Source organism: Castor canadensis, chromosome 12, assembly GCF_047511655.1.
Source record: "Castor canadensis chromosome 12, mCasCan1.hap1v2, whole genome shotgun sequence".
NCBI classification, from domain to species: domain Eukaryota; kingdom Metazoa; phylum Chordata; class Mammalia; order Rodentia; family Castoridae; genus Castor; species Castor canadensis.
In genome coordinates, this window is record NC_133397.1 from 59,434,671 (window position 1) to 59,462,473 (window position 27,803).

The 27,803-nt window shown below is 38.6% G+C and overlaps 2 protein-coding genes across 5 annotated transcripts in view; one reads left to right on the forward strand and one right to left on the reverse strand.

Annotated features, from left to right (window-relative positions):
• Positions 1-397: 397 nt before the first annotated feature.
• Fbxo48 (F-box protein 48) lies at positions 398-9,108 on the reverse strand. 3 transcript variants are annotated; one of them, XM_074049871.1, is made up of 4 exons: positions 8,973-9,108; positions 8,047-8,139; positions 6,513-6,856; positions 398-6,047 (listed from the first exon to the last, which is right to left on the reverse strand). In XM_074049871.1, exons 3-4 carry the CDS (start codon positions 6,816-6,818, stop codon positions 5,886-5,888), a joined length of 468 nt encoding a protein of 155 aa, XP_073905972.1. In that variant the 5' UTR covers positions 6,819-6,856; positions 8,047-8,139; positions 8,973-9,108; the 3' UTR covers positions 398-5,885. The 3 variants fall into 3 exon arrangements, with proteins under 3 accessions (XP_073905972.1, XP_020033029.1, XP_073905973.1); XM_020177440.2 differs by having other exon boundaries at positions 8,977-9,058; XM_074049872.1 differs by lacking the exon at positions 8,047-8,139 and having other exon boundaries at positions 8,973-9,053.
• Positions 9,092-27,803, forward strand: part of Aplf (aprataxin and PNKP like factor) — a 104,376-nt gene continuing 85,664 nt past the window's right edge. Inside the window, exons 1-2 of one of the 2 annotated variants that reach the window (XM_020177435.2) lie at positions 9,092-9,217; positions 26,637-26,708. In XM_020177435.2, coding sequence (XP_020033024.1) covers positions 9,173-9,217; positions 26,637-26,708 — 117 coding nt within the window. In that variant the 5' untranslated portion in view covers positions 9,092-9,172. Of the gene's footprint in view, positions 9,218-9,269; positions 9,598-26,636; positions 26,709-27,803 lie in introns of those variants that run through there. The other variant, XM_020177434.2, reaches the window with a different exon arrangement.

Consider the following 27,803-nt stretch of genomic DNA (forward strand, 5'->3'; position numbering starts at 1 on the left):
TTCTCCTCCCCCTTCCCCCTCATTCAGTATTTGGTTGGTTTCATTATACTGTCTTCATATGTATATATATATCAGGGTACTCCCATCCTCTTCATGCCTCAGTATCCTTTCCTTTACCACTTTCCTCCTCCCGCTGCTCCTCCCCAGACAGTCCCTCATACACATGCATGTCCTATCATCACATCATCATTATCATCATCATCTTTTTGGGTCTAGGTTTCACAAATGAGTGAGAATATGTGATATTTGGTCTTCTGAGCTTGGCTTATCTTGAACAGCATGATGATCTCCAGTTCCATCATTTTCCTGCAAATGGCATAATTTCATTTTTCTTTATGGCTGAGTAATATTCTCTCTATATATACATATGTATATAATATTTTCTTTATCAATTTGTCTGTTCTGTTGTTGGGCACCTTGGCTGATTCCACAGTTTGGCTACTGTGAAGAGAACTGCAATAAACATGGGTGTACAGGCATCTTGCTTCATCAGAATACGCTCAAGAATGGTATGATAGGGTCATAAGGTAGGTGGTCTATTTTTAGTTTTTTGAGGACGCTCCATACTGATATCCAGAGTGGTTGCACTAGTTTACATTCCCACCAGCAGTGTATGAGGGTTCCTTTTCCCTACATTCTTGCATTTGTTGTTTGTTTTCTTAATGATGGCTAATTTGGCTGGACTGAGATGGAATCTTAGTGTAGTTTTTATTTGCATTTCCTTTATGGCTAAGGATGTTAAATATTTCTTCATGTACTTACTAGTCATTTGTATTTATTCTTCTGAGAACTATTTAATTCATTTGCTCCTTTATTAATTGTATTATTTATTCTTCTTCTGTTTAGTTTTTTTGAGGTCTTTTTATATTCTGGATATTAATCCCTCATATGTTGAATAGCTGGCAAAGATTTTTCCCATTCTGTGGATTGTCCCTTCACTCTGGTAACCTTTTCTTTTGATGTGCAGAAACCTTTTAATTTGATGCAGTCCCATTTATAAATCCATGCTTTTATTTCCTGGGCAATTGGAGTATTAGTCAGAAAATAATTACCTATATCTTCCAGAGTTTTCCCTTTTGTTTCTTGTAGTACTTTCAATATTTCAAGTCTTAAATTAAGATTTTTGATCAATTTAGAGTTGATTTTTGTACAGAGTGAGAGATAGGGGTCTGGTTTCAGTCTTCTGCATGAAGATAGCAAGTTTTTCCAGCATCGACTCTACTTTAAATAAAAATATGTGATCTTCACTTTACGTATTCTTCCCAATCCATTTCCTGATGTTACAACTCAATCTTATTTTTATTAATATTATTAGTACATTTTAAGTGTTAGAGAAAACATGATATAAAATCAAAGCAAATATGAAATTAAAATGATTAGGGGTATATTTTTCAAAATAAGTTTGCATATATGCAAGTGTCCTAAGGTCTATAATTTATACTTATATAGATTTTATTGAATAGTTATGTCATGGTCTACCATTGGATTATAAACTAGAAGCAACTTAAGAAAGATTTCTAAATTTATGTTTAAATAGTAAATCTTAAATTGATTAAAACTTTTAAAACAACAGAAATTCTTTAATACTTTCCCAGTAACTTTACTTCTTTTACACACCAAGTACGCTTACCACAGTATTTTATCTATGAGTAAGTGCACCCCTTCCTTTCATTCGGCAACACCCATTCACATTGTCAGATCGAATGGTTTGGTCTGATAAATGTAGAGTTCATTTTTAAGTCCATACCATACAACTTATCGTTAAGTTCCAAGCTTCCCTTTTGGTGAAGACTATGATCACAGCTTATAACTTATTATACAAAGAATTATTTTAACCCAATAGCACTAAAAAATTTATTCACCTAAACTGCAAAGGTCAGTAACACTGACTGGAGTAAACTAATAATGTAAAATAATAAGTGATATTTTTGAGACTGAGTTGATTTTCAAGTATTTATTCAAAAAATAAAATAAAACACTTATACTTTCCTATTTTCATCTTACACTTTTGGAGAAGACTAGAACAATTATCCATATAATAACATTAAGATCAAGTATCTCATGGATCTTAAGAACTATATATTGCATTTCAATATAATCTTGTCCACTAACATATAGTAAATTTGTTACTATGATAATGCAAATTTTAAATTAATACAGTAATGTAAATTTTATTATACATTCTAAGTATGATTAAAATAAATAACTATAAAAATAATTTAACAAATCATTATGTAACACATAGTAAATATCAAGTTTTGAGAACATAAAAATAAATTAAAAATAAGAATTTCACAGTCTAAAGGGACAAATAAAATAGACAATTTAATATTGTACAACAACTTTGAGAGTGCTATAAACAGAGAAGTACAGAAACCTTAAGAGAGTCACTTAATCCAGAACAGTAGTAATTAGGGATGGGTTCTTGACCAAAATGAAGAGCTTTACAAAAGATTTTGGCAAGAGAAGAATTAATGGTGGATGAGAGGAAGAATATTTCAGATATATCAAACAATCTGTGTAAAGTGCAAGGGCAGAGAAGTAAAGCGAATGTTCATGTTTGATCAAAACTGCAAATAGTTTGGCATGACTAAAATGAAAGTTACAGGATGGGCAGTTGTGAGAGAAGAGGCAGAGAAATAGCCTAGGCCATATCATTTGAAGTTTAACTGGCTTTGCTAGGGAATTTCAATCTCTACCTGAATGAGTGAGGAGTTTAAGTTGGGGGTAGTATACTAATTTGAGAGTTTTAGAAAAATTATACTGTCTTTTAGAAAGACAGTAAAAGGAAGGAACAGGAGACAGGAGCAACAAGTTGAGGTTTCTATAGTAATCCCAACTTCAAATGAGGATCACTGATAAGTAATGAAGCAGAGATAAGATGGAGAAGGATTAGATTGCTTAGAATTTGGGTAATAAAATCAGTAAGAACTGACTCTTGATTGGAAATGGTGACTGTCTAACAGCACCAGTCATAAGTCATTCACTACAGCAGACACTGAAGAAAGAACTAGTTTTGTGAGATGATGAGTTCTGATTCAGGTGTTTCTGATTTAGTTAAGACTGCACCAAATAGTGGCATGTGATTCTGGCATTTAATTGGGCATATCTGATCATACTTCATAGACATGGACTTCATCTGCACCTACAATGGTAACTGATGTTGGAGGAGAAGTGATTATCTAGGATGTTCAGAGTATAAAGAGATGAGAGGACAATAGTATGAACTGTTGGGAAGACCAGCATATAATGAATTCATTTGAATTCCTTCAAATGAATCTTTAAAGGAAACTGAAAAGACGCATTAGAGTAGGCAAAGAAAAATGCAAGAGTCTCTAGGTCTGAAACTAGGCGAGCTACAAGAACTGAGTGTTTATGTGCATGGAATGTATCAACAACTAAAATGCACCAAATGCATTTAACAACTAAGGCATTTGTAACATGGATAACAAGTTGGACACAGTTTCAATCATGTGGAGTGAAGGCTAGATTTAGAAGATTGAGAAATGAATGACCACTGAGGAAGTAACAAGTAAGGTAGTATTTAAAAAAAAAAGACATAAAATTAGCAGCACGAAAGAAAAGCAAAGTTTGATATCTTTAAAACTAAGACACTAATGTAAACTATAAATATCACATACTTGAAAAATAGGTAAAGAAAACCACAACAGGTAGAGCTCCTACTTCAAAGGCTGAAACTCAGTTTGAACTAGTATAGGTAAGCAGACAGCGAATGACTTAAATACAAGCAAACAGCTGTTTCGCTCTTCCTGTTGGCTCATTATTCTCTTACTGAGGATCCAATTCTCTGTGCAGCAGGGAATGGTTTCATCACTAAACAGGAAAGGTTATCTCTCTTCCAGTTTCCAAACCTAAACTCAATACAGAGGCTGTGAGAGACAGGATGCTGTAAACACCTCATGGGAAAGAAGTGAGAAGAGCAAGTCTCCCTAATTAGAGTGATCTCTATTAACCGACAAAGATAATAGACAATAAAGGGGTTGGAAAATGACAGTTCACACCCATTATAAAATAGATATCTGTGTACATATGCTGTTATACACAGAAGCCTTTCAGTAAAATGACTAATATTTTCAAATATTCCTAATATTTTCAAATTTTCAAAGTGCTTTTTTATAATCTCTTATTAAGTAAAAGTAATAGGATCTTTTCCTTTTCAATTACATTTTTGTTAAGAGGGGACAGGAAGCCACGTACAGTGCTGCATGCCTGTAAACCCAGCTTCCTGGGAAGCTGCGGTAGGAGAATGGCAAGTTCCAGGCTAGCTTGGGGGACTTAGTGAGACCCTGTCTCAAAATAAAATAAAAAGGGGGCTGAGGATGTAGCTAGGTTCAATCTCCATTGCCATGACAAAAAGGGTATAGGCAGAAGAGAAAGAGAACGCTATTGGGTCTGGATATTATACTCATTGACTAGCAGAAGGACTTGTGGAGAAAACATAGGAAGAGCCAGGCTAGAAGTCTTCAAATATTTGAATGGCAATCATAAAGAAGAAGGATTGGACCAGTGTAGTTGTAGGGCTAGGAGACATGTTACAAGAGGTGGTCTTCAGTTCAGTGAGGAAGAATTTCTAATGATCAGAGAAATCCTAGAAGAGGGCTTTGTGAAATATAAATCCTAACCAGAAGTATTTGAACATGGCTGGCTAACTTCAGTGTTCTGATAGAAGAAGGTAGACTGCCTGATTTTCAAGGCCTCTTCCAACTCTAAGAAGATAGTAGGAGACCATCATTATTTGTTTGATCCAACAAAGAGAATTTGTATATAGTGAGACCTCTTTTTGATAATTGCCTACTTGCTAAATACTGGTTTCCTGGAGTCAGTTTTTTGTGCTACACAGTACACTGTAAGAAGAAAACCTCATCCTAGCTAAAATGTTTTTAGATACTTTTTACAATGTTATTGACCAGATTCAGCATGAACAATCTGATAGAGGGATTAGTATATCATCTGCTTTTATGAAAAAGAGAAACAAAAGCTGAAATGAAGGTTCCAGGAAAGTTGTGAACTTTAACAAAGTCAGGTGTTAAGAATTCAATAATTTTGTTTTTCTTTTAATGGAGAAAAAAAAAGTTGCTAAAAGTCCTTTGTCTTGATATCTATGAAGATTTCACTAGATGGTGCTCTAAGGCTGACAGGAAGAATGTTTTACTAAGATGAACATATCCTGTGGAAGTTCCAATAGGAGTTAAGTGTTCTGGAACTTCCTATACATTCTCAGTCCCTGAGAATAATGTCAGGTTTGTAGGAAAGTAATGGAAACCTTAGCTTCATGAGTGTTAGCCCTAAAAATCAGATTAATTTTAAATAAACCATAGGCTTAATGTGTCTTAAAATAGTTTCACTATCTGACAATTTAATTTCACTGAAATGGAAATTTAAAAGTTATGGAAAAGCTAATTTATTATTCATTTAAGCATATTACTATTATTTTCACTTAGTTCTCTCACAGTCTACATATGTCTATTCTTAATGAATCTTTAAGTCAATTTCAAGTTGCTTGTCAAATTGTTGAATTACTAAACAGAAAGTACTAAACTCTATCATTTAAAGTAATACAATATATTAATACAAGTACATGAAGTAATACATTTTGAAATCATTCTTTCAGTATATTGCTTTGTAGAAAAAAGAACATTTCATTTTTCCACAGTACAATAAAACCAGAAGAATTTTTTCACTAAAGTGCAAAATGAAAATAAAGCTTTACTTTTATAATATTTTTCATCTTGTTTACTTTTAAATGTTAAATGTTAAAAAAAATGGAGAAAAAGAGGAACAGATAAAAATACGTCATTTGCAGTCTAAAAGTCATGTTAGTTTTAAACTCTCAAAGTTCAAGATCTGCAAGTGATTTGTTCCACTTATCTTTCCAGTTCTGCTTCTAGAATCTCCCCCCACGTATCTGCATCCATAGGGCACATGATTTTTTCTGGTAGGCTAAAGGGAGAACATATGTTGCTGTATCTGCCACTTAGCCATTCATGTTTCACTTTACTCTTCTGGTAATTTCTCAGGAGTATTACCTAGAAAGGATAAACCATAATCATTCAAAAAGAACGCAACAGGTGGTTGGTTAGTGAGTTTGTTTAAAAGTAGAGAAGCTGAATAATAGGGCTGAGAAGAAGATTAAGTACTCACATTGATATGTACATATATTAATAAGATTGTGTGTGTGTGTGTGTGTGTGTGTGTGTGTGTGTGTGTGTAGGTTTAGGATTAGGTGGAGTGAAAATAGCCACTTTCCTTCAGGTTAACAGGAAAATTCCTGAATTTTAGGATTTGAAAATGTAAAAGGATGGTTGAGAGATAGCATGGAGACAGTGTGTTTAGTAGGAAAAAAAATAACTGCTTACTTCCCACAGTTATTAATACACTCAGTGCTAGCCTGTATATAAAATCCTATCTCCTCTACACAGAAATCAGAGTTGTCTCAAACCTAGTACTACAACCCTGTCAAAACTAGGGCAAACTGCCGAGGTTAAACTTACCCTCCAGGAATAACCACTTTCTAGATCGTTATCTATTTCTCGTTGGCACACGGTTCTTACAGTCAAGCAGTGAGGTTTCCATAAGGAGTCACTGTTTCTTATTGCATAATTCCAGCTTCTGCATGTCACCGAAGCTCTGCACAAACTCTGGATGTCAAGTTGGCTAAAAATTTCTAAAGTGACTTCTAGAGGCAGCAGTTCAACAAAGTTATTTTGGCTCTCATGTTTTTCCTTCTCAGCATTCACAGAGTTCATTTCTATGCCAGAAACTCTCAAATTGTTGTTCCTCTTGGAATTTTTCTTCATGGCTTGAGTTTTTAAAATAAATTATACACATATGCAACCTAAAAGGCAAAGTTTAAACATACTGAATCTCTTCAGATCAGACTGCTAATCCTACTCTGAGTCAGATACTTTTGGGGTATGAGTCAGACACTTTCTTGACTTTAGCTTCTCAATGTGAAAGTGGGGCCAAAACTGCTCCTCTCTCATTTGTTCTTGTGAAGATTGTCAGGGATAGCATAGAAAACATGTAGCCTCACATCTGTATTGCACATGGGAGACTCTCCATGGTGTTAATTACCATGTTTTTGAACATTTTTAGTAAATAGGCTTGTTTCTAAATGTTTTGGGTTTTTGTTCCCAAAGAACATTATTTTAAAAAGGGAAATGAAGGGCTGGTGCAGTGGCTCAGGTGGTAGAGTGCCTGCCTAGCAAACATGAGGCCCTGAGTTCAAATGTCAGTACCACCAAAAAAAAATTGTGATTAAAAAAAGGAAATGATTCTTCATATATTGGACCAAATGTATTCGGCTCAGTAATAATGCCTATTGTATGAAGACATGTAAGCATTTATTAAAAATACTTTTGAAAATGTATATGAGTCAACTTATAAATTCCTGAATCCTTGTCTGTGGGAAGGGATGCCTTGCCTTAAGTTCTTCGCCTGCAATTTGTGACTTAATCATTAACCTGCTAGACTTTCAGTAGTTTATATAGTAATTGCTTATGTACTTATACCTATGGGTAGGAGTTCACACTTGACACAAATCTACCTGAAATGGACAAGAGGGTGAGAAAGGATGAGAAGCTGCTTATAATGAACAGAGACTCATACTCAGTTTGACTTTAAGATTGGTATTTTAGAAATGGAGTTATCCTACCTGCATAGTTAATTATGAGCTAAGAATAACATTCACTGAAGCTATCAAAAAGTAGCAACTACAAACAATGTTTATAATTTAGCTCTGGAGTCACACATAACTAAAGATTTAAAGCCCAGCTTCAGCTAACAAGTTTACTAAGAAGCATGGTGCAGGCTTCTGTAGCATGGCTGGATACATCACCTTCCTTGAGCTACTTTTGCATATAAATACAGCCTGTATTTCCTTAAAACCAATTTCTTACTTTGCACTTCCTTTTATAATGGGGGAGTCAGAGTGTAGTAAGAGGAGTTTGATACAGCTAAATAACTTCTTTTAACTCAGCTAATGACAATTCCCTTTTCTAGAAGAGCCTAGCTATGGTTACTTACTTGCCCTGAACACAGGGACTCCCATTCATTAGGCTGTTTATAGTTGTGGTGGTTAGAACTGTAATTTTTGTGTCCAACACATGACTTCTACTTCTAGAGGAAGTAAAAAAAGGGAAGTAAGAAAACAAACCGTAAAAACAAGAGCGCGTGTCAAGAGCAAGTTTTTGCCATACCATCTTCTCTCCTCCCACCAGCCATACAAACCAAAGTCAACCCACCATGTTTTGGAGAATTATCTCATATAAGAACATTATACTGCATGTAAATGTTTGTTACTTCTCCCAGGATCTAACTGGGAATAAAATAAAATGCTTCCTCTTGTCAAAGGAACTTCATAGGAAGCCAGTGAAGGTTTTTGCTTGTTTTACATTTTAAAGGTATCATCATGACATTCCTCATACTCGTAATGTATGATCACATTCACCTCCCATAACCCTCTCCTCCCAAATGAGTACCCAGATAATGGTTTTTGAATTTAACAATCGGGGGTGCATCGGTCAGGTTCCTAAAAATCTTACTAGGAATCTGTCTTCTAAATTCTGTTTCTATTGGATGGCTGGAAAACTATCCCTTTTCTGCCCCTTCTCCTTTACAAACCCCTCCAGTGAGCTAAGCGCTCGCCCCCTTCCAAGTGTCACTCGCAGGGAGGGGTTGGGGAGGGGCAGACTAGCACTGGGGGGAGCCCCCACCCGGCCTGCACCCCACGTCGCTCCAGAGCCACCCTCTCTGTGTGCTCTTGGTGGGCTGCTGCCGCCCGAGTCCCAAGAACAGCGGACACTGACAACTGAAAGACAATAACAACCGTCAGCACCAGCTGTCACCGTGCGGCGGGAGGCGGAGGGAAGGCTGCGTCAACGCCCGGGCCGGGCAGGACCTCGCCCCGCAGCATGCTGACCGTAGCGGTCCGAAAGAGAAAACCCTCCTACCTACAGGGCCACGGCGGCTTCTGCTCCCGCGATTTAAATCCTCTGAGATTCAAATCCTGCCCCATAGTCCTTCGCATTCCGCCCACTCTAGCCCCGCCCTGCAGACACGTGTCGCGTAGGCGCAGAGAGGTGCGCGCGCTGCCTTGTGGGATTGTAGTTTTTCCCATGGAGTCTCGACTCGGAAAAGAAGGGGAAGGAAGATGTCAGGGACTACAAAGCCTGGCGTCTTCCAAACCCTGTGGGAGGTGAGAAAGGACGGGAGGAGTTGAAGTCGGGGCTTTCAAGCAATCTTTTTCAGGCAGTCTGAAGGGGGAATCCCCGACTGCGTCACAGTCTCTGGTGGAGGGCGGGACTCCGGAAGTGGCTCTGGGGCTCGGGACGCGAGAGGGCTATGCTGTCTGAGTGGAGTGTTTGCTTCTCCGCTCACCCGTGAATCACCGAGGCCTGGGCATGCCTCGCGTGTGTCTGTGGAAGGCGGAAACGGCTGCGAGGACTATCTCCTGTTTTAGGAGCCTAATTCTTGCTCGCCATGTCCGGGGGCTTCGAGCTGCAGCCACTGGACTGCGGCCCCCGGGTGGCCCTGGCGCCCGGGGAGACGGTGATCGGCCGCGGGCCGCTGCTGGGAGTAAGTGTGGAGGGGGCTCGGCGACCCCGCGAGCCTCGAAGGCCTTGCGAGCCGCCCCCCGCCCCCGGCCCTGCTTGCCGTCCTGGCTCGGTTCTCCCCCTCGCCCGCCCTGCCTCGGTTCTCCCCCTCGCCCGCCCTGCCTGGCAGGATTAGTCAACTCAGAAACATTTCTTATGTTGCCTTTAAAAAAGCACTGGCTGTATTGTCATTATTATTATCTTATCCCAGGCTTGGCAAAGTAGGGCACTGTAGCTGTTTTTGTATGGACTCATGAGTTAAGAATTTTCAAATGTAAAGTGTAAACAAACCTATTATGAGGATATTGCGTTTTGGCCTACCAAACCTAAGACATTGACAATAGTAACTGGCCCTTTACAGAAAAAGTTTGTCAAATCTTGGCTTATCTCCCCTAGGCTAATTTCTTCAGTTCTGGCCTCCTATGCAGAGCTGGGTAGGCATTCGTTTTATTATAGTAGTCTTTCAGTAATACCTAATCCATTCATAGTACGTGCAGTGTTCCAGTCTTTGACCTAAGGAGACCTTATAGATACTAATTTAGTCCTTTCAAAACCCAAAGGAATCAGGTGCTTTTATGATCCTCATTGTTCAGATGAGAAAAATGGATCATAAATCATTTATTTAAAGGTGATGGCTAACCTCTTGGATGCATATTGCCACTGAGCTATTTTTTACCCTTTTTGAGAGGGTTAAGTTAGGCAATTTAAAATTGCATTGTGGAATTCTAAAGATATCTTCCTAAGTACCATCTGTGGTCATGCCTCCCTCCCTAAACATTTATTGTATAGTTAGTGCCCATTTTTTGCGTGACATTTTGCAGATTCTAGCACTGTGGGTCCTACAAAGATGAATGGGACAGAGGGTCCCTGCTCTGTAGGAGTTTTCTCTTGAACGGGTGAGACAGACCTGTGTCAGCTAGTGCCAAGGAGTAAAGAGGGTTTGATTATTATCATTGTTAACTTGCAGTTTCTGAGTGGAATCACTAAGTATTAGCCTTAAGGCCCTTCTGGGAGCAGGAAAAGGAGTGATGGTTTGTTTTGTGGAAGTTGGTTCAAAAGGTGTGTGTATAAAATACATGTTTATGTAGTCAGGTTATTGAGGAAATAAAAGCTCACGTGCTGTTTACTTTTTTCCCCCCTGAGCAAGTGATTATTTAAATATTTAGATAGATTTTGTTAGTTTGTTCCTAGTTTATTAGCCTATAAGAACATTTGAAGAAGCTGCCTGGGATGTTGTATTTTTCCCTTTTAAATATTGAGATTAGACCTTTAATACAGTGTGTGCTCCATTTACAAGTCATATGTCTGTGGCAAGTTTTGACTTGCTTAAAAAAGTCAGTTCACAAATGCAGAGTACTGTGGGTTTAGTTAAAAACCACAGATGGATTTTTGGCCAGTGTTTTATAAACATGCAGGTTTCATTATTTGTAGCTCATTCTTTGTGTTACAGGCTTGTTAATGTGAGATGAACCTATTTGATTTCTGTTTACAAGTGGTAAGGAGTTACTGGTGTGGTAGAGCACAGCTGTAATCCCAGCTACTTAGGAGGCAGAGATGAGGAGGATGGTGGTTCTAGGTCAGCCTGGGCAAAAAGTTAGTGAGACCACCATCTCAACATAAGTAGGAAATTGAATGCTGGCCCCTAGGCAAAAATGTAATACCCTATCTAAAAAATAACTAAAGTAAGGGGCTGGGGGTGTGGCTCAAGTGGTAGAGCTGGAGTCCCAGAGTTAAAACTCCAGCACCAAAAAAAAAAAAAAAGTCAATTATCTGATCAGGATTTTTTGTTTCCTTTTAAAGTAATCAGTGATAAGATTCTGCTGCCAAATTTGGCAGGTATTAAGAGGTGTTATGAAAGTCATCCTAAATGCATTGGAGGAAAGATTTGAAGAATAAACTGCTTTGTGTTTTTTAGATTTTGGAGCTGCCAGATGTAGGTATCTTTTCTGCAGTGACTAAAACACAACATGAGGGCTGCACTTTCAAATAAAAACAGTTCTTGTGAGATTTTTTTTTTTATAGTTCAAGAGAATAAAAGCTTAGTTTTAAGTGGAAAAACTCAGGAAGTTCACTGTGTATATATATATATATATATATATATATATATACATATATATATCGGAAGTGATCAGTCTTAATAAGACAAGCCATACAAACCTTGATGGGCACCCAGCATTAAGGTTTGTAATCTTAGTGTGTCCAGCAGTCTTGGTAGCCCTTGTTTGATATTGCACTGGATGTCACTACTGGGGAAAACTTGGTAAATGGTATAAGGGATCTTTCTGTATTGTATCTATATGTGAATCCTTATTTGTCTTAAATAAGAAATTTCATTAAAAAGGGTTTTATGGTACAGGAAAAAAAGGTGAGTGAAAAGTGATCCAATTATTTGATAATTATAAGATAATTGACCAAATTTAAGTAGTATGTCTGTCAAGTGACATACTACTGTTAGGCCAAGTTACTTGTTTAATTAAGGGAATTTTTTTGCACACTTTCAATTAAAGTTGATTATATCCTTAAATCTATTGTTTCTGACTTCAGATTTTCCTTTGTGTGTGTGTGTGTGTGTCCTGAGATAGATTCTCTGGCTTTGTAGTTTAGGCTGGCCTCAAACACATGACCCTCCTCGCCTCAGCCTCCTGAGTGCTAGGATTATAGGTGTGAACCACCACACCTGGCTCCTTATTCTGTTTTGACAGCAGGAATTATATGACACTTTATGATCTATTTTCCTCCAAAAGAATAGGATAGCACCAAGTACCTAGTGAGAATTTGTCAATAAAAATTTAATTGAATTTATTTCTTTTATTAAAAAGAAGCCCAGTTATTGATAGGCTCCAGCACAGACTCTTTGGATAGCATCACTTCACCACTTCTAAGAATGCTATAAGCATTCTATCATTTACATAAAGAATCATTCCCTGGCCTGGCTGCTCTGCACTTTTAATTGCTTGTTGCAGAATCTCATGCAGCTGTCCTGTAATGCTAATACTTCCTGATCCAACACAGGTTTCTTCCCAGCACCTCTTTCATTCCTAAAGATGTGCTGAGCACTCCTAGCTGATGGACTTGCCCTTCCCTCATTGAATTTAGTGTAGTACCAATGGCTGGTGCATAGTAGTCCTTCAATCCATGATCTTTTCTATCCTTGTCTCTTAGCCTCTCTTTCTGCCCTAAAAAAGGGAGCCTGATTGTGATTTAGATGTAAAAAGGATCTCACTGAGTTTTGAAGTTAATTTAAACATATAGGAGTAGTGTTACCAGTACTAAAACTTAGGGAGAAACATTCATAATGAATTAAGTGTTAGCATTTTTCCTGTTGTGCTGATACTTTACTAAATTCAGAAAATAGTTGATGGATATATACCGTAGTTGCTTAAGACAGAGTATAGGGAAAATAAGATGAAAAAATAAGATGGCGGCAAAGCAAGGTCTTTCTCTCAAAACACTTAGTAGGTATGAGAGACATAGAAGCAAATAAATTAATGGGGTTCAGCCTTAAGTAGGTCCTGAAGCCAGGCATGCATTTTGAGTGAGTGAAGTGGGAAGGAGGGAGAAAAACAACACAGGGACAGTGAAAAATGGTAGCAGCTGTGCCACAAAGAGAGGAGGCCACAAAGAGAAGGATTTCTAATTCAGCCCCTGCTACTTGCCTCCATTTCCATCTCATAGTGTTTTTTTCATTAATAAGAAATCTGAATTTTTAGGTATAATCTTTGACTTTTAAAAGGTCATATTTAATTAAAAAATTTCAATACCATGAGCCAAATCAAATGATGTTACACTGTAAGAGATGTATAATAAGGAACTCATGATTAAGATGAGGGATCAGGATAAGCTTTATGAACTCAGTAACATATTGAGGTGGACTTTGAACTGTTTGGGCATTTGGACTTTTGGTACATGGTAGGGAGGGAACGGTCCATCGTGCTAATCAAATGTCTGACTTAAGGATCTAAGATTTACAAGTATATGGCATATTGTATAGTTGGTTAAATGCTGACTAGATTTGTAGGATTATTACATTATATCAATGCTCCCACTCAGACTTTACAAACATTGCTTTTTTGAATATACTAATTTTTTAAAAAATAGATTTTAATTGAGTACTTCTAAGCTCACAGCAAAATTGAATAAAAAATTACAGGTTTCCTGTGACTTTACCAGAACACATGTACAGCCTCCTCTACTATCAGCTTCTCCTACCAATGTAGTACATTTATTATAGTTGATAAATCTACATTGACCTGTCATTATCACCTAAAGTCCATATTTTAATTTTGGCCTTGTATATTCTAGGGATTCTGACCAATGTGTAATGACATGTAGCCACCAGTGCAGTATCATAAGAAATAGCTCCAGTGTCCTAAAAATCCTCTGTTTCTGTGTTTTTATCCCTCCATCCCCTGAACTCCTGGTATTCTCTGAACTGTTTCCATCATTTTGCCTTTTCCAGAATGTCATATTGGAATCAGAACTTACTTAGCTATATACATTTAAGGTTCCTCCATGTCTTTTCATTGCTCAGTAGTTTATTTCTTTTTAGTGATGAATAATCTTTTGTTGTCTGAATGTAGCACAATTTACTCAATTTACCTAGTGAAGGACATCTTGTTGTTTCCAAGTTTTGACAGCAAAAATGCTGCTATAAAGATCCATGTGCAGGTTTTTGAGTGGACATAAATTTTTAACTCATTTGGGTCAGTCCCAAGGAGCACAACTGCTGGTATAAGAGTATGGTAAGAGTGTATTGAAGAAACTGCCTGTCTTTCAAAGTGGCTGAAATATTTGCATTCCTACCAGCAGAGAACAAGAGTTTTGAATTTGAACCATTTTAATAGCTATATAATGAATCGATATATTTGTATATGTATTTCTAAACCATTGTCTGCAAATCTTTTTTTTCCCTGAATACACTGTCTTCTCACATGCCTCCATACTTTTGTATAAACTCCCTTTTCTGGTAATTTGACTTTGTAGCTAGTGTCAGGGTTTCTGTATTTTTAAAAGCTCTGAAAATGATTCTAATGGAAAGGCAGATTTGAAAATAACTTCTAGAGACTCTAAGTGGAATGCTTGATTAAAAAAAAGGTCTTTAGGGAGGCTGAAAGAGTGCTCAGGTGGTAGAGCACATGCCTAGCAAGCATGAGCCCTGAGTTCTAACCCCAGTACTGCAAAGAAAAAAACAGAATAGGTTTTTAAAAAATAACTGCTGGACTAGCAGTGTGGCTTAAGTGATAGAGTGCCTGCTTAGTGAGTGCCTACTTTGTAAGTTCAAAGTCCTGAGTTCAATCCCTAGTCTCACCAGAAAAAAAAAAAATCTTCTGAGTCTGTAAGAAAGGAACTATTCAGAACTGTTTATTTTCCTAAACCCCAAGTGGAGATTTAAACCCAGTTTTGTCTTCCTGAGCTCTTCTTATGTCTTTGCTCACTGTTTTGCTTCTATCAGAATAGGTTAATGAGGATGATGTTCTCATATTCACTATGCAAGCAACATTGTAAGCCAAACAGGTTGGTTGAGTAAAAATTTTAGTGGCATCAAGTCAGTACAGTTCTGCTAACAATTCAGCAGGCTTAGGTAGTAGTTTAGAAAACTTTTATTTTTTAAAATCTCAGTGATTGACATTTCTTCAGTATTGTGGATTAAATATGTGTTTATGAGGTATCTGATAACCTCACTACCATTTACACCATTATTCTTATAGGAAAATATATTCACAAGTTCCAAATAGCATCTCACTTCCAGTGTATCTATTACCTTTCAACAAGAGCTGATTGGTAAATTGGAGCCTGCATGGAAAGCCTTAACATTATCCCAAGTGCATAATGTTAAACATGTCCTAACAACTAAGTTGCTCTGAGAGGATAGGACCAAGTTCACATCAAATGTTGTGGCAGAGTTTCAGTTGACTGAGCTCTGGAGTGCATGCTGGACCTGACAGTGGGCAGCTCCATAGATAAATGCATTCTATGTTTATAAATTTCTTTACAGTAATCAGTCTGAATTCACTTTCAGACTTAATTTTTGGTTTTATTTACTTGCTATTCACAACAATACAAAAGCATAAGGAAAGAATCTTATGCAAATTATGCCTAAAAAAGATCTCATATTTCTCTTTCAGGTTTATGCATTTTCCCATGATATTGGTTCAAACCGCATACTAATTGATTTTTAGTTTTTCTCTACCATAAAAATCTGAGTTTGTCTTATTTTTTGTCTGTTGTTGATAGAGCAAACTAGATAATCTGGGACAGTATTGTAAACTATAAAGTATTATAAAGATAACATATTAATCTTAATCCTCGATATGTAATGTAGTTTATAATGAAATAAACAAATCTTGCTTGTTTTCTGGGCTAAATGGGAATATTGGGAACATGAAGTATATTATACTTGCTTATGCTATTCAGAAATTTCTCTGAAAAAGTTAACTGGTGTTAGTTTTTCAGTAAATATTATACATAGGCAAAAATGAAATGAAAGGCACCATTCTATTCTGTGTGTTTCAGGATCCAGTAGCTTTTCTGTTTTTACTCCATTCAGATTTGCTTTTTAGAATGTTGAGAATAGTAGTCAAAATAAATGTGTCATAGACATGATTCAGAATAGCTAAGCATTTCTACTGATAGTGTAAAAAAACTTCATTTTGTTTGACTTCAATAAATGCCAAACATAAGTATTTGAGAACAAACAAAAAACCCAGTTCTTTTATGTGTTCATGTTTTTATCTTTTCTTCTAGTGCAATGTTCTTCTCTTAAAAATAAAGTACTTGTACTCACATTATAATGGATGAAGTATTGAATTGAATTGAATCAAAACTAGAGAAATGTAGGGGATTCATGTGGTATCAGTAAAAAGTGATACAGAACAAAGAATGCTGTCCCCATTTAAGAAATAATATGAAGAATTCAAATAAAAAGTGCTTTTTCTGTAGTATCTGAAAAAAAAAATTTCTGTAATTTTAGCTATTATTACCAAAGGATAAAAGTGATTTCATTATGCTTTGGCCTGTGTCTTTTTTTTTTTTTTTTTTAAACAGTACTAGGGATTGAACTCAGGGCCTTACACTTGCTAGGCAAGTGCTCTACCACTTCAGCTATGCCCTCAGTTCTTTCTGTATTCTTCAGGGTTTCTTTTTCTATACCTACTATATGCTGTACAATTCCTTTAACATTAGCTAGAGTTCATGTATTTGCATAGTCAATTAAGTTAGCTTTTCTGTTTTCTAATATTCCTTCTCTAATAGCTAATCATAGATGAATTTGTTATTGGACATCTAGAATCAATTTAACAGTTGTAATGTGTGGGAATCACAATTGTTTTTGGCTGCAAGTACTAGAAATGTGACAGACAGCACATTTTTTCCTTTCTCCTGAGCACATTTGAAAGTATATCGATTACATGCATTATGACACTTAATACCTAAATATGCCAATGTGTATCACTTTCAAGAACAGGGCATTTCTATATAACTATATACTATTATACTCTGGAAAGTTACAAATGTGCAGTAAATTTTAATGTTCTGTATTTAGTTTTACTCAAATTTTCCAATAATACTCTTTTTAGCATTTTAAAAAGAATTAAAAATGGGCACTGGTGTTTCATTCTTGTACTGTTAGCTACTTGGGAGGCTGAGATTGGGAAGATTGCAGTTTGTGGCCAGTTTAGGCAAAAAGCTAGTAAGACTCCATCTCAACCAATAGCTGAGCTGAGTGGCATGTCCCTGTCATTCCAAGCTGTGAGGGAGGCTGAGATTGGGAGGATCGCCGTTCTAGGCCAGCCTTGGCAAAAAAAAAAAAAGTTCATGATACTCCATCTCAAAAGAAAAAAGCTGATCTTGGTGGTTCATGCCTATCACCCCAGAAATGGCAAGAAGTGTAACATAGGAGGATCATAGTCCAGGCCAGCCTGGGCAAAAAGCAAGACCCTATCTCCAAAATAACCAGAGCAAAAAGGACTGGAAGTGTTGCTCAAGTGGTGCAGTGCCTGCCCAACAAGTGCTAAACCCCAAGTTCAAACCCCAATATTGCCCAAAAGAAAAAAAAAAGAAATCAAGAGCCAGTTAAACATTATCCCCTTTATTCTAGAATGGTTCTCATCTTTCATGACATCAATGCTTTTATAAATCCAGGTTGGTTGTATCATAAGTGTTCCACAATTTTGATTTGTCTGATTAAATGCTTTTGGCAAGAATATTATGTAGGTGATGTGGGTGGACCAAGAGCACCATTTCCAGATATACCTGTATTAGTTTGTACTGCTTTTTGTTGGTGATGTGGTAAGTGTGATAACTTAGGTAAGGTGGTGTTTGCCAGGTGTCTCTGAAGATATCATTTCCTTCATAAGTAATCTGTTAAATGATAAACTGAGACCTGATGAGTATATTTTCCCTCATGGGCTTTCTGGAAGTCAGCATCCTTTGATCCTTACAAGTTAATATCAACATTGGTAGTTACAAAATAGTGATTTTGGGTTGCAATGATTTCTTCTAATTTAGCTGGCCTTCTTCTATAAGGAGAAGCTTTTCTTCCCAGTCTCACCCTCTTTGTTGAGTTCAACTTGAACTCATGGATTATCTTGGAATTCAATGTGTCACATTCCATTATTATCATTAATTATTTTGATGCCTAAATTGTTCTAAATTTGATTGGAGAGAGTCATTTCCCACTGCTGTCTCTGTCCTGTTGACATGTACTCCTCAGTGTTTGAGCATTTCTTTGTCCTCTGGCACAGCAAGTTGTCCTAGGTCCACCTTATGCTTTTTTCTCCTTGGCCCTGAGTCAATCATTTCTCCAAAGCACTCTGGTTTCTCTGAGTAGGGAATGGTATTTAGCAGCCAAGATCTGTGCAATTGGATATATTTTCTTTTCTTATTATCCTCTTCTTTCCTCAAAATTTGTGCCTTTTCTGAGCTTGCTGTGCCTAGCTCCATATATTTTAAGCCTATTCATTTAGATTCACTATTAGTTGGGCTTTTGAAATGCTGGATCTGAGATGAGGTTCCAGTATTTCTCACTTGAAATGTGATTTACTTTTTTTTTCTGGGAGTGATACTATTTGTGATCTAGCATCCCTAGTTCCCCACTCCCTTTTCTCTCTGTCTTTTTTCCCCCAGTTGCCCCTTGATGTTTTCTGCTCCAGCGTAGGATCTGGAGTTTGATCTGCTGGATTTGGTGTTTCTTTTTCCCTCTTATATGTAAATTAAAGTTTTTAGCAAGCTCTGTCTCCTAGTTGTGCTTTAGATGTAGAATTTGGGTAGTTTTATTTGCTGTATTTATTGAGTTCTTTGACTTTTGGGAGGATACATGGTGTTATTAGCATTTAGGTTTATTTGTTTGTTTATTTATTTATTTTTGAGACAACGTCTCACTATGTAACCCAGGCTGGCCTCAAAGTTGTTACTTTTCTGCCTCATCCTCTGAAATGCTGGGACTGTAGGTATGCACCACCATACCTGGAAAAAGAACTTTTTTGTTAGTTTTAGAGATGCCCAGTTTCTAATGAACATTGTTATGGAATCATGTGTCCACTAGAGGTCACATTATGTTTTTGTATTATTAAAATACCCTTTTCTTCCCAGTGTTAGGGGAACATACTTTAAAGAAAAATTGAGATAGTAAAAGTCTGTTATTATTTTCTGCAAAAATACAGTTTAAAGAAGGAAAGAAATCTATGATGAGTTACTATAGGAGCCATATGTGGTTTTATCTTTGATAATGTATTACTCTGTTGTTTAGAAAATTCATTTGTTATTGAAGTAACAATGAAATCTTGCTACCACATTAGAAACAGAAACTTACTATAAGCCACAGAATAATTTGCATTTGTTACTTTTGAATGATTATATGCTGTTATACTCATGTATGAGTATTTTTCTCACATACATAATTTGTTTCTATTAGTAACTGTGGATTTGGGGTACTACAGACTTGGAGACTGGGCTTTCAGTGTCCAAGTAGGTAAAGTGTGAATAATAACTATGACATCTATGTGTTAAATCTCAGCATTTAAGTTGAAGCTCTATGCAGATAAAAAAGTGAGTTATTGAAAACTGTTTTGGGGAAGGGGGGTTGGTCCATACAATGTATACATGTGTGAGTAAATGTAGAAACACTAAAATAAAAAATAAAAAGAAAACTGGTTTTAGTCTTGGCTCACTTTGGGAAAAATAAAAGGAATCTCTACATTTCTTTTATTTAAAGTGAGATTATTAGTTTATATTTTATTTCTCTAAAATGGCCTTTGAGGCTAATAAGAGACCTATTTTAAGTGAACCGTCTTCAAAACATTTTATTAACAATAGTTAAAAAATATTTCTTTTTTTTTTTTTTTTTTTACCTTCTAGGTTAATTCTTTTTTTTTTTTTTCATTTTTCTTTTATTATTCATATGTGCATACAAGGCTTGGTTCATTTCTCCCCCCTGCCCCCACCCCCTCCCTTACCACCCACTCCACCCCCTCCCGCTTCCCCCCTCAATACCCCACAGAAACTATTTTGCCCTTATCTCTAATTTTGTTGTAGAGAGAGTATAAGCAATAATAGGAAGGAACAAGGGGTTTTGCTGGTTGAGATAAGGATAGCTATACAGGGCATTGACTCACATTGATTTCCTGTGCGTGGGTGTTACTTTCTAGGTTAATTCTTTTTGATCTAACCTTTTCTCTAGTTCCTGGTCCCCTTTTCCTATTGGCCTCAGTTGCTTTAAGGTATCTGCTTTAGTTTCTCTGCATTAAGGGCAACAAATGCTAGCTAGTTTTTTAGGTATCTTACCTATCTGTCTTCAAAACATTTTATTAACAATAGTTAAAAAATATTTCTTTATGGAAAATTCATTATATGGTGCTCATTCTGTTTTGATACTTGAGGTTACTATGCATAAGGAGTCTATTAAGTGTGGAACCATGAATACTGATCCAAGGCATTTGCACATAGCTTATGGGTTTAATTGTATGTATGCATTGGTATAGTCTGCTTTTACAGCAATTTTGGTCCTGCTGTGGATAATGCTGGAGTTCAAGTTCTAGATAGTAAGGTAACCAAGAGATGAGTCAGATAATTGTAGTGTTAATTGAAGTTGGTACTTACAGTGTTTTCATTATGTATCAGACACAAATAAAAAAGGTAATTTGAATATTGTGTTTTCAGTGAAGTGGAAGTGTTGCAGGCCAGTGTCAAGAGTTCTTGCCTTCATGGGCCAAAGAATTGGCTCATGAGGCAGCAGATTGACTCATGAGACAAGAAGGTCGGCACACAAAGTAGGATTTATTAGAGAAAGAAACGGCTGCAGCTAGAGCAGTGCAGTAGAGCCCAGAAACTGGTGGTTTCCCACTGAGGTGAAGGCTGGGGTTTTTTATGGGTGCTTTAACTCTGGGTTAGGGTAAGGATTCAGTGGGTTCTTTCCATTGGCCATGGACTCACATGTGTGGGCTCTCTTTGATGAGCTGGTCTGTTTGCCCCTTACTGGGGGGAAACAACCTTGAGAGCATCCTATCTACTAGCTCCATGGCAGATTTATGAGACCATGTATCTCCTTAGGATGCAGGGCTCATAGTGCTCTCCATGGGGGATGGGATACTGACTCACTCATCTGTCCTTTAGGTCCCCAAACCCAACAAGTCCCCCCTCTGAGAAAAGTATCCAACTGTTGCTTCCTGCTGACAATGGTGCGATGAGGGGTAGGTGTGGTGGTACTTATCTCAGGGGTTGATCCGTGTAGTCTCCAGAGGCCCCTCATAGAACTGGTCAGAAGGCTCATGCATAGGCAGAGATGAGTATTCCTTCACTAAGAACTGGAATTTGATCCATTCGACCTGTTGAGATATGAATCTGGAGAGAGCATTTATTATATGAAGTCCAAATAGGAATATTAGAAGGAGCATAAAAGGGGGCCAGCCAGAGGTTGTACCCAAGGAGCCCAGCGCCATATGTTGTTCCAGAAGGACCACGAATTAGCTAGCTAGCTAGCTGTTGTGAGGGGTTAGTGGGGTCTTTAAAGGCAAACTGAGGCTGACTGTCAGGTTGCAGAGGAATGTATAAGAAAGCATCCTTTAAATCTAGTATAGAGTAATATATTGGGATTTTGAGGGTATTTGAGCCAATAGAGTGTAGGGATTGGGAACAATTGGATGGATGGAATGATTGTTTTATTAATGAGCTGGAGATCTTGAACAAGTCTCCGTTTATCTGGGCCTTTTTGGACAGCAAGAATAGAATTGTAGGGGCTGGAGGAACTGATTAGTAACCCTTGTTTTTTTAAGGAATTTATGATCAGTATGAGGCCTCACTGTCCCTCAGGCTTTAGGGGATACTGATTTTGATGTGGAAAATGTGAAGGATCTTTGAGTTTTATTTCAAACGAGAGGGCTGTTTTTGTTTACCCTACAGTCATTTTATCAGTCCACACTGTGGGATCTACTTGTTCCTGAAGAAGGGGGTAGCAGTAGTATTCTCCCAGGGGGAGTAGAAATTGAGCCTTTAGTTGAGATAGTAAATCCCATCCTAGCAAGCACACTGGAGTCTCAGGGTCTGTGAGAAAAGAGTGACAGAAATGAAGGTCTCCCCAAGAGCAGGCCAGAGGCCAAGTAAAATAGCACTCTAGAGGCTGGCCAGATATGCCCTGAACAATAACCTTGTTATTGGACCAGGGACCAGGAGAGAATGGTAACAGAGAAATGGGCTCCACTGTCTAGGAGGAAGATGACCTTTCACTTCTCTACTATTATGACTACCCGAAGCTCCTCAACATTGATGTCAATAAGTGGAACCTGGACAGGAGGCCCTGGGACCCATCAATCCATAGGAGGTGACACCCCACCTTCCATTTGGAGATGGGGGCACTTAGACCTACAGTGGTCAGTTTTGCAGAGGGGGCAAGGTCCCAGTGGGGGTCAGGGCTGTCTCCCAGGCTGTCCCCCTTTGGAGCATTTCCTGCGGAAGTGCCCCTCCTGTCTGCAATGGTAGGAAGCTCAGGATAAAGGCCCTTCGGTGGCGCACTCCCAGAGAGCTGCAATTAGGTCTCTTTTTAGTGAGGTCCCAGTTATAGAATGCAGATGTGGCTGGTTGCATTAGTTGGTCCAATAACTTTTCCCCTTCAGCCATGGGCTTTTGGGGTTTTCTACAAATATCTGGGGCTGACTGAGTTAGAAATTTATCTTTGAGGAGAACCTCTCCCACCTGTGACTCTGAATCCACTGTGGTATGTTTTTGATAGCATCTTTAAGATGCTGTAGAAAGGTAAGGGGGTTTTCATCAGGGCCTTGTACTTCAGTCACCTGGGAATAGTTTAGAGGTTTAACTTTGGCTCTTTTTAGCCCTTCCACTGTAACATGGATGAAATGGCATCAATGCCATTCATCCCAATCATCATTGTGATTTCAGTGTGGATCTGTCAAGGGGACTGTATGTGCCCCTGTGGGCATGGGAATATTCATTTCCTCATTTCTGGGTACCATGGGTATTGGGGCTTATTGTAGATGAAATCATCTCCAACCTGGGTGGCCTGGGCTAGGACCCATTGCTTTTCTAATGAGGAAAGAGTCTGGTCTAGGAGAAGCATGATATTTTCCCATGCCAATTCAAAGGTTTGGATCACAGAAATAAAAGCCTGGATATGTTGGTCTGGGGCATCAGTATAGCTACCCAAGTCATTTTTAATCTCCCTTAGATCTGATACTGGAAGGGGACATAGACTCGCCGTCTTCCTACCATTGCCTGTTGGAGGGTGAAGCATCCATTAGGAGGTCCCAAATATTGGGGTGGCTCAGAAGGCAGGGCAGAGGGTGGAGCAGTAGAAGGAGCAGTAGGGACGGGGGCCTTGTCACTGGTAAGGGGCTTAACTGGTCCTTCTTCCCCATGTTTATCCTGTGACTTACAAAGTACAGCCAGTGTTTGAGTTTCTAGATAGCAATTATGGAGCCATTCTGGGTGGTCCTGGAGATAAAAGAAAAGCTGTATATAGGGAACCTCAGTCCATTTTTCCTCCATTTACAGGAAAGGTCTAATTAGCATATGGTATAATTTAAGGAGCCCTCTGAAGGCCACTTCTCTTGGCCACCCAAGGGGTATTGGGGCCAGGCCTCAGTACCAAGAAAGATAAGGGTTTTTTTCTTGATATTATTAGGGTCAAGGTCCTTCCAACATTTCAGTGGACAGGCCAGTGGAGACCACTTGGATTCTGAGGCCTGAAGACTGGAGGGGGCAGGTCCCATCTAGAAGAACAACAAAAAAGACTGGGTCCATTCCCCTCTTGTCAGCATCCCGACTGGGGCTTGACCTGAGGAGAGCAGGCCTCTTGATTTCCTTCTGCCATCCGTGTCCAGGATCAAAGGAAATGTAGTGATTGGTCCAACTGGGCCACCCTGCTTATTCAGTGAAAACCTCTAGGATCCTGCCTTTTAGCTTTATATCACCAAAAGCAGGCAGCCAAATGGAAGGCTCCCTCTTTAACAAAGGGATGAATTACCTGGAGAAGTGCCTGTAGAGTTAGAGAAGGGTTCTCAGAGGTAGTCCCAGAGCAATCATAGTATCACAAAGGGACGACTAGTGTCAATATTTGGAGGAAACTTTTTTATGTTGAGGCCAAAAGTGTAGGAAGTTTTAAATGAGAGGTCCAGAGACCATAGTAACACCCATTTTTCAACTGTTCCCAGAAGATTACATCAGTACTTCGTGGGACTATAATTTTGGGATAAAAATTGGGCAGCCGCTGCCCTTGGGTGCGAAGCAGAACTGGGCATGGGAATGGGCACGCACCACAACTGGGCGAGGCACTGCTGCCCTCCCCAATGCCCGGACAAGCAACCCCCTCCACCTAGTCCCACCCCTCCAGCCTGTCACTCCTCCTTCTGTACATGCATGTGTGTTTGCTTGTTTTTCCCTTCATCCCTTTTTGGGGAACTGGTGGCGGGTCGCAGTTCATCCACATGTGTAGCAGTGACTGTATGCCAGCTGGGAACTTTCCATGCCTTGGCTGTGGCAAGGGCTGCTCCTAGGGGATGGGGGTTTGGGTGCACTTATGGCGTGTGAAGCCCTCATTGGTCCTCACTCCCACCGGGTCTGCCCCACAGGCCATGGTTCCCTGCAGTGCCCTTGCCTTGTCTGGTGCTCAGCAGCAGACTCAGAACTGGTGTGGACCAAAGGGAATGACAAACTAGGTATGGGAGTTACTCAAGAAAGTCATAAGAAACTGTGGTATGAGTTTCCTCTGGGAGGACAGGGTCCCAGTAAACACAGGGAGGGGAAGGCAGACAGAGACAAACAAGGCTGCGGGACCAGTGAGGGAGTGTGTGAGTAAAAGTATGTTCGCCATTTATGGTGGGGACAGAAGGTGTGACCTGACATCGGAGGTGAGTTAGGGGGAACAGAGCTGAGATACACAACACATGCTCAAGGGATTACAATTCAGTGAGCTTTCAGCTCTTTCCCACTAAGTGGTACTGAACACTGTCACCCACACAAAATCTCCACTCTCAGGTCACTGCCTCTGGCAGAACGGGGTACTGACAGTTGGAGGAAGAAGAAGAATGCCAGGTGCCAAAACCAAACAGGCCTCTTCCAATGTAGCGTAAGGTAGCAAATCAACTCTGGGTTCAGTCTCAACTTGCAGGAAGGGAGCAGAGAGCACCTGCAGAGCTGGAATCACTATGAGGCCAAAGTTGGCTAGGAGCTGCTGGTCCGATACCATAACAGGAAAGTTCCTCAGGAAAACAGGAACAGAGAGAGAAATGGGGAGCAGCACAGGGAAGTTGGCTTTTGGCTTGTCCTCAGCTGGAGGTTTCCCCCAGCAGGAGAATCCAGCAGGGTACTGGAGGCTCAAGTCATACCTTAGGCAAACTCCTGCTGGTTTGGTGCTCAGTCATACCAGCGTTGGTCCAGGAGAGGTGTGCCTTCATGGTCGCCAGAATGTTGCAGGCTGGTGTCAAGAGTTCTTGCCTTCATGGGCCAAAAACTTGGCTCATGAGGCAGCAGATTGACTCGTGAGACAACAAAGTCAGCACACAAAGTAGGATTTATTAGGGAAAGAGAACTGCAGCTAGAGCAGTGCAGTGGAGCCTGGAAACCCATGGCTTCCTGCTGAGGTGAAGGCTGGGGCTTTTTATGGACACTTTAACTCTGGGTTAGGGTAAGGGTTAGGTGGGTTCTTTCCCTTGGTTATAGATTTGCACGTGTGGGCTCTCTTCAATGAGCTACTCTGTTTGCCCCTTACTGGGGGGAAACAATGTTGAGAGCATCCTATCTATTAGTCCCATGACAGATTTATGAGACCATGTATAATGGGTGCAAGTCTCATAGTGCTCTCCATGGGAGATGAGATACTGACTTACTCATCTGTCCTTTAGGCCCCCAGACCCAAGAGAAGGATTAACAGTGTTTAAAATGCAAATAATTTTTGAACTTTGGTATGTCGAAATAATTGTGAGCATAACCATTGTTGGCTCAAAATAGGAAGCAAATATATTTTTGAAAACATGCTAATTTTTGCTTCACCATAAATATTTGATTTTTAGTATTTTTCCTTCTCTCTTCTTTTTTTCTTAAATACTGTGGATGGCCCCAAAGCTTTAATGCAAATTTTCCTGACCCCAAAACTTACAGTCATATGTTGACCAAACCTCCTGTTTTTAAAACCTTTGTCATTATAACACAATGTATATGTTTTATATTTAAAATACTTCCTAATAAGCAAGTATTATATAGGTTTTTTTATTCTCATTTTATAAATTTTATTGGTAAGAATCCCCACTAGTCATGAAGGGAAACTGTTGTGTAAGGTTTTGGGATTTGTTAAATCCCAAGCTTGCCTTGCCTCTGGCATTACTCTTCCATTAGGTTTCTTAATCTCTGAATTGTTTTATTATCTGTTAAATAAGGATCATCATTTCCATACATATTTGTTGAATGAATGATATATTTTCAATCTATATGTATTTCAGGAACATTGCTAAAGGTTTTGTTCACTTGTTTTGTTGTTTTTACGGAGGTGACTGTGTTTGAAATTTTCATTTTTCCCTATAGATAACAGACAAGAGAGTTTCTAGAAGACATGCCATTCTCGAGGTGGTGGGTGGTCAGCTTCGAATCAAACCAGTAAGTATTACTGATTTGTTTTAACTTTGTATCTTTCACCCTTTCAGTCCCCAATTAGAAGTGCATGTTTTCTAACGTTATGGAAATAGAGAATTCATGTCACAATATAGAAAGCCTGCCTTATTTGCAGATTTATTGCATGTGGTTTTGAACAAGCGCAGTTAAAAAATTACAAAAAACAAAAGAAATTTCAAAAACAAAAATTCTACGTGCACAGTACACAGCTCAGTTGATGCAGAGAAAATCTCAGTCTCATGTTATTGTCAGTTTTGTTTAAATCATCATATGATCTGCTAAGTATTTCTGTGACCTTAATTTTATGAAAATTTTGCTTCCAAATAAAGCAAATGATGCCCAAAAAGCAAAGTAAAAGTTATAGTCCTCCCTAGCCAAAAAAAAAGGGCACATAATGTGCTTAATTTTTGTGATAAAGTGAAAATTTTAGGTTTGTTGAAAGGCGGCATGTCTTTAGGGCACATTGGGCGGCATTATGGGAAAAATGAATCAAGCATCCTCACATTTGTAGGTTTTCCTCAGTGTTGATCTCCTTTGGACCACGTACCCACAGATACCAAGGGTTTACTTGAGAGGTAAAGATGTGTTTTTTCAATGGACAGAACTACACTGACATGGTTAGAATTCTAATGAAAAATGACTGCCAGCTCATGTGTATATTTTGATTTTGTTCATAATTCGGTATTCTAAATAAGATCCTGTAAGAAAGCCTGCAACTGTGTAGTGGTTGTTTTTTGGGGAGCCAGAGGTGGGGTAGTGACTGAATGGTTCTCATATTTGAAAAAGATCTTTTTAATTCTAGTATTGAGAAAAAGTTTAAATAGAGCTGAATTCACACATCTCAACTCTGCATAAATAATTTTTTTAAAGATTTGTATGTTATGCTCATTCTGCATTGTCTCATTGTCTTGAAAAGTGTTGATATCTGTAGTTAGTAATCCTTGGGAGTGCCTTTATTTACCATGAATTATTCATGTCTGAATCTTCTCTATCTTATTATTATTAGATGAGACTTACTGGGTTATAAGCATCTTGAGTATAGAAACTCTTAACTAATCTTTTTATCTCTAGTATTTAGCA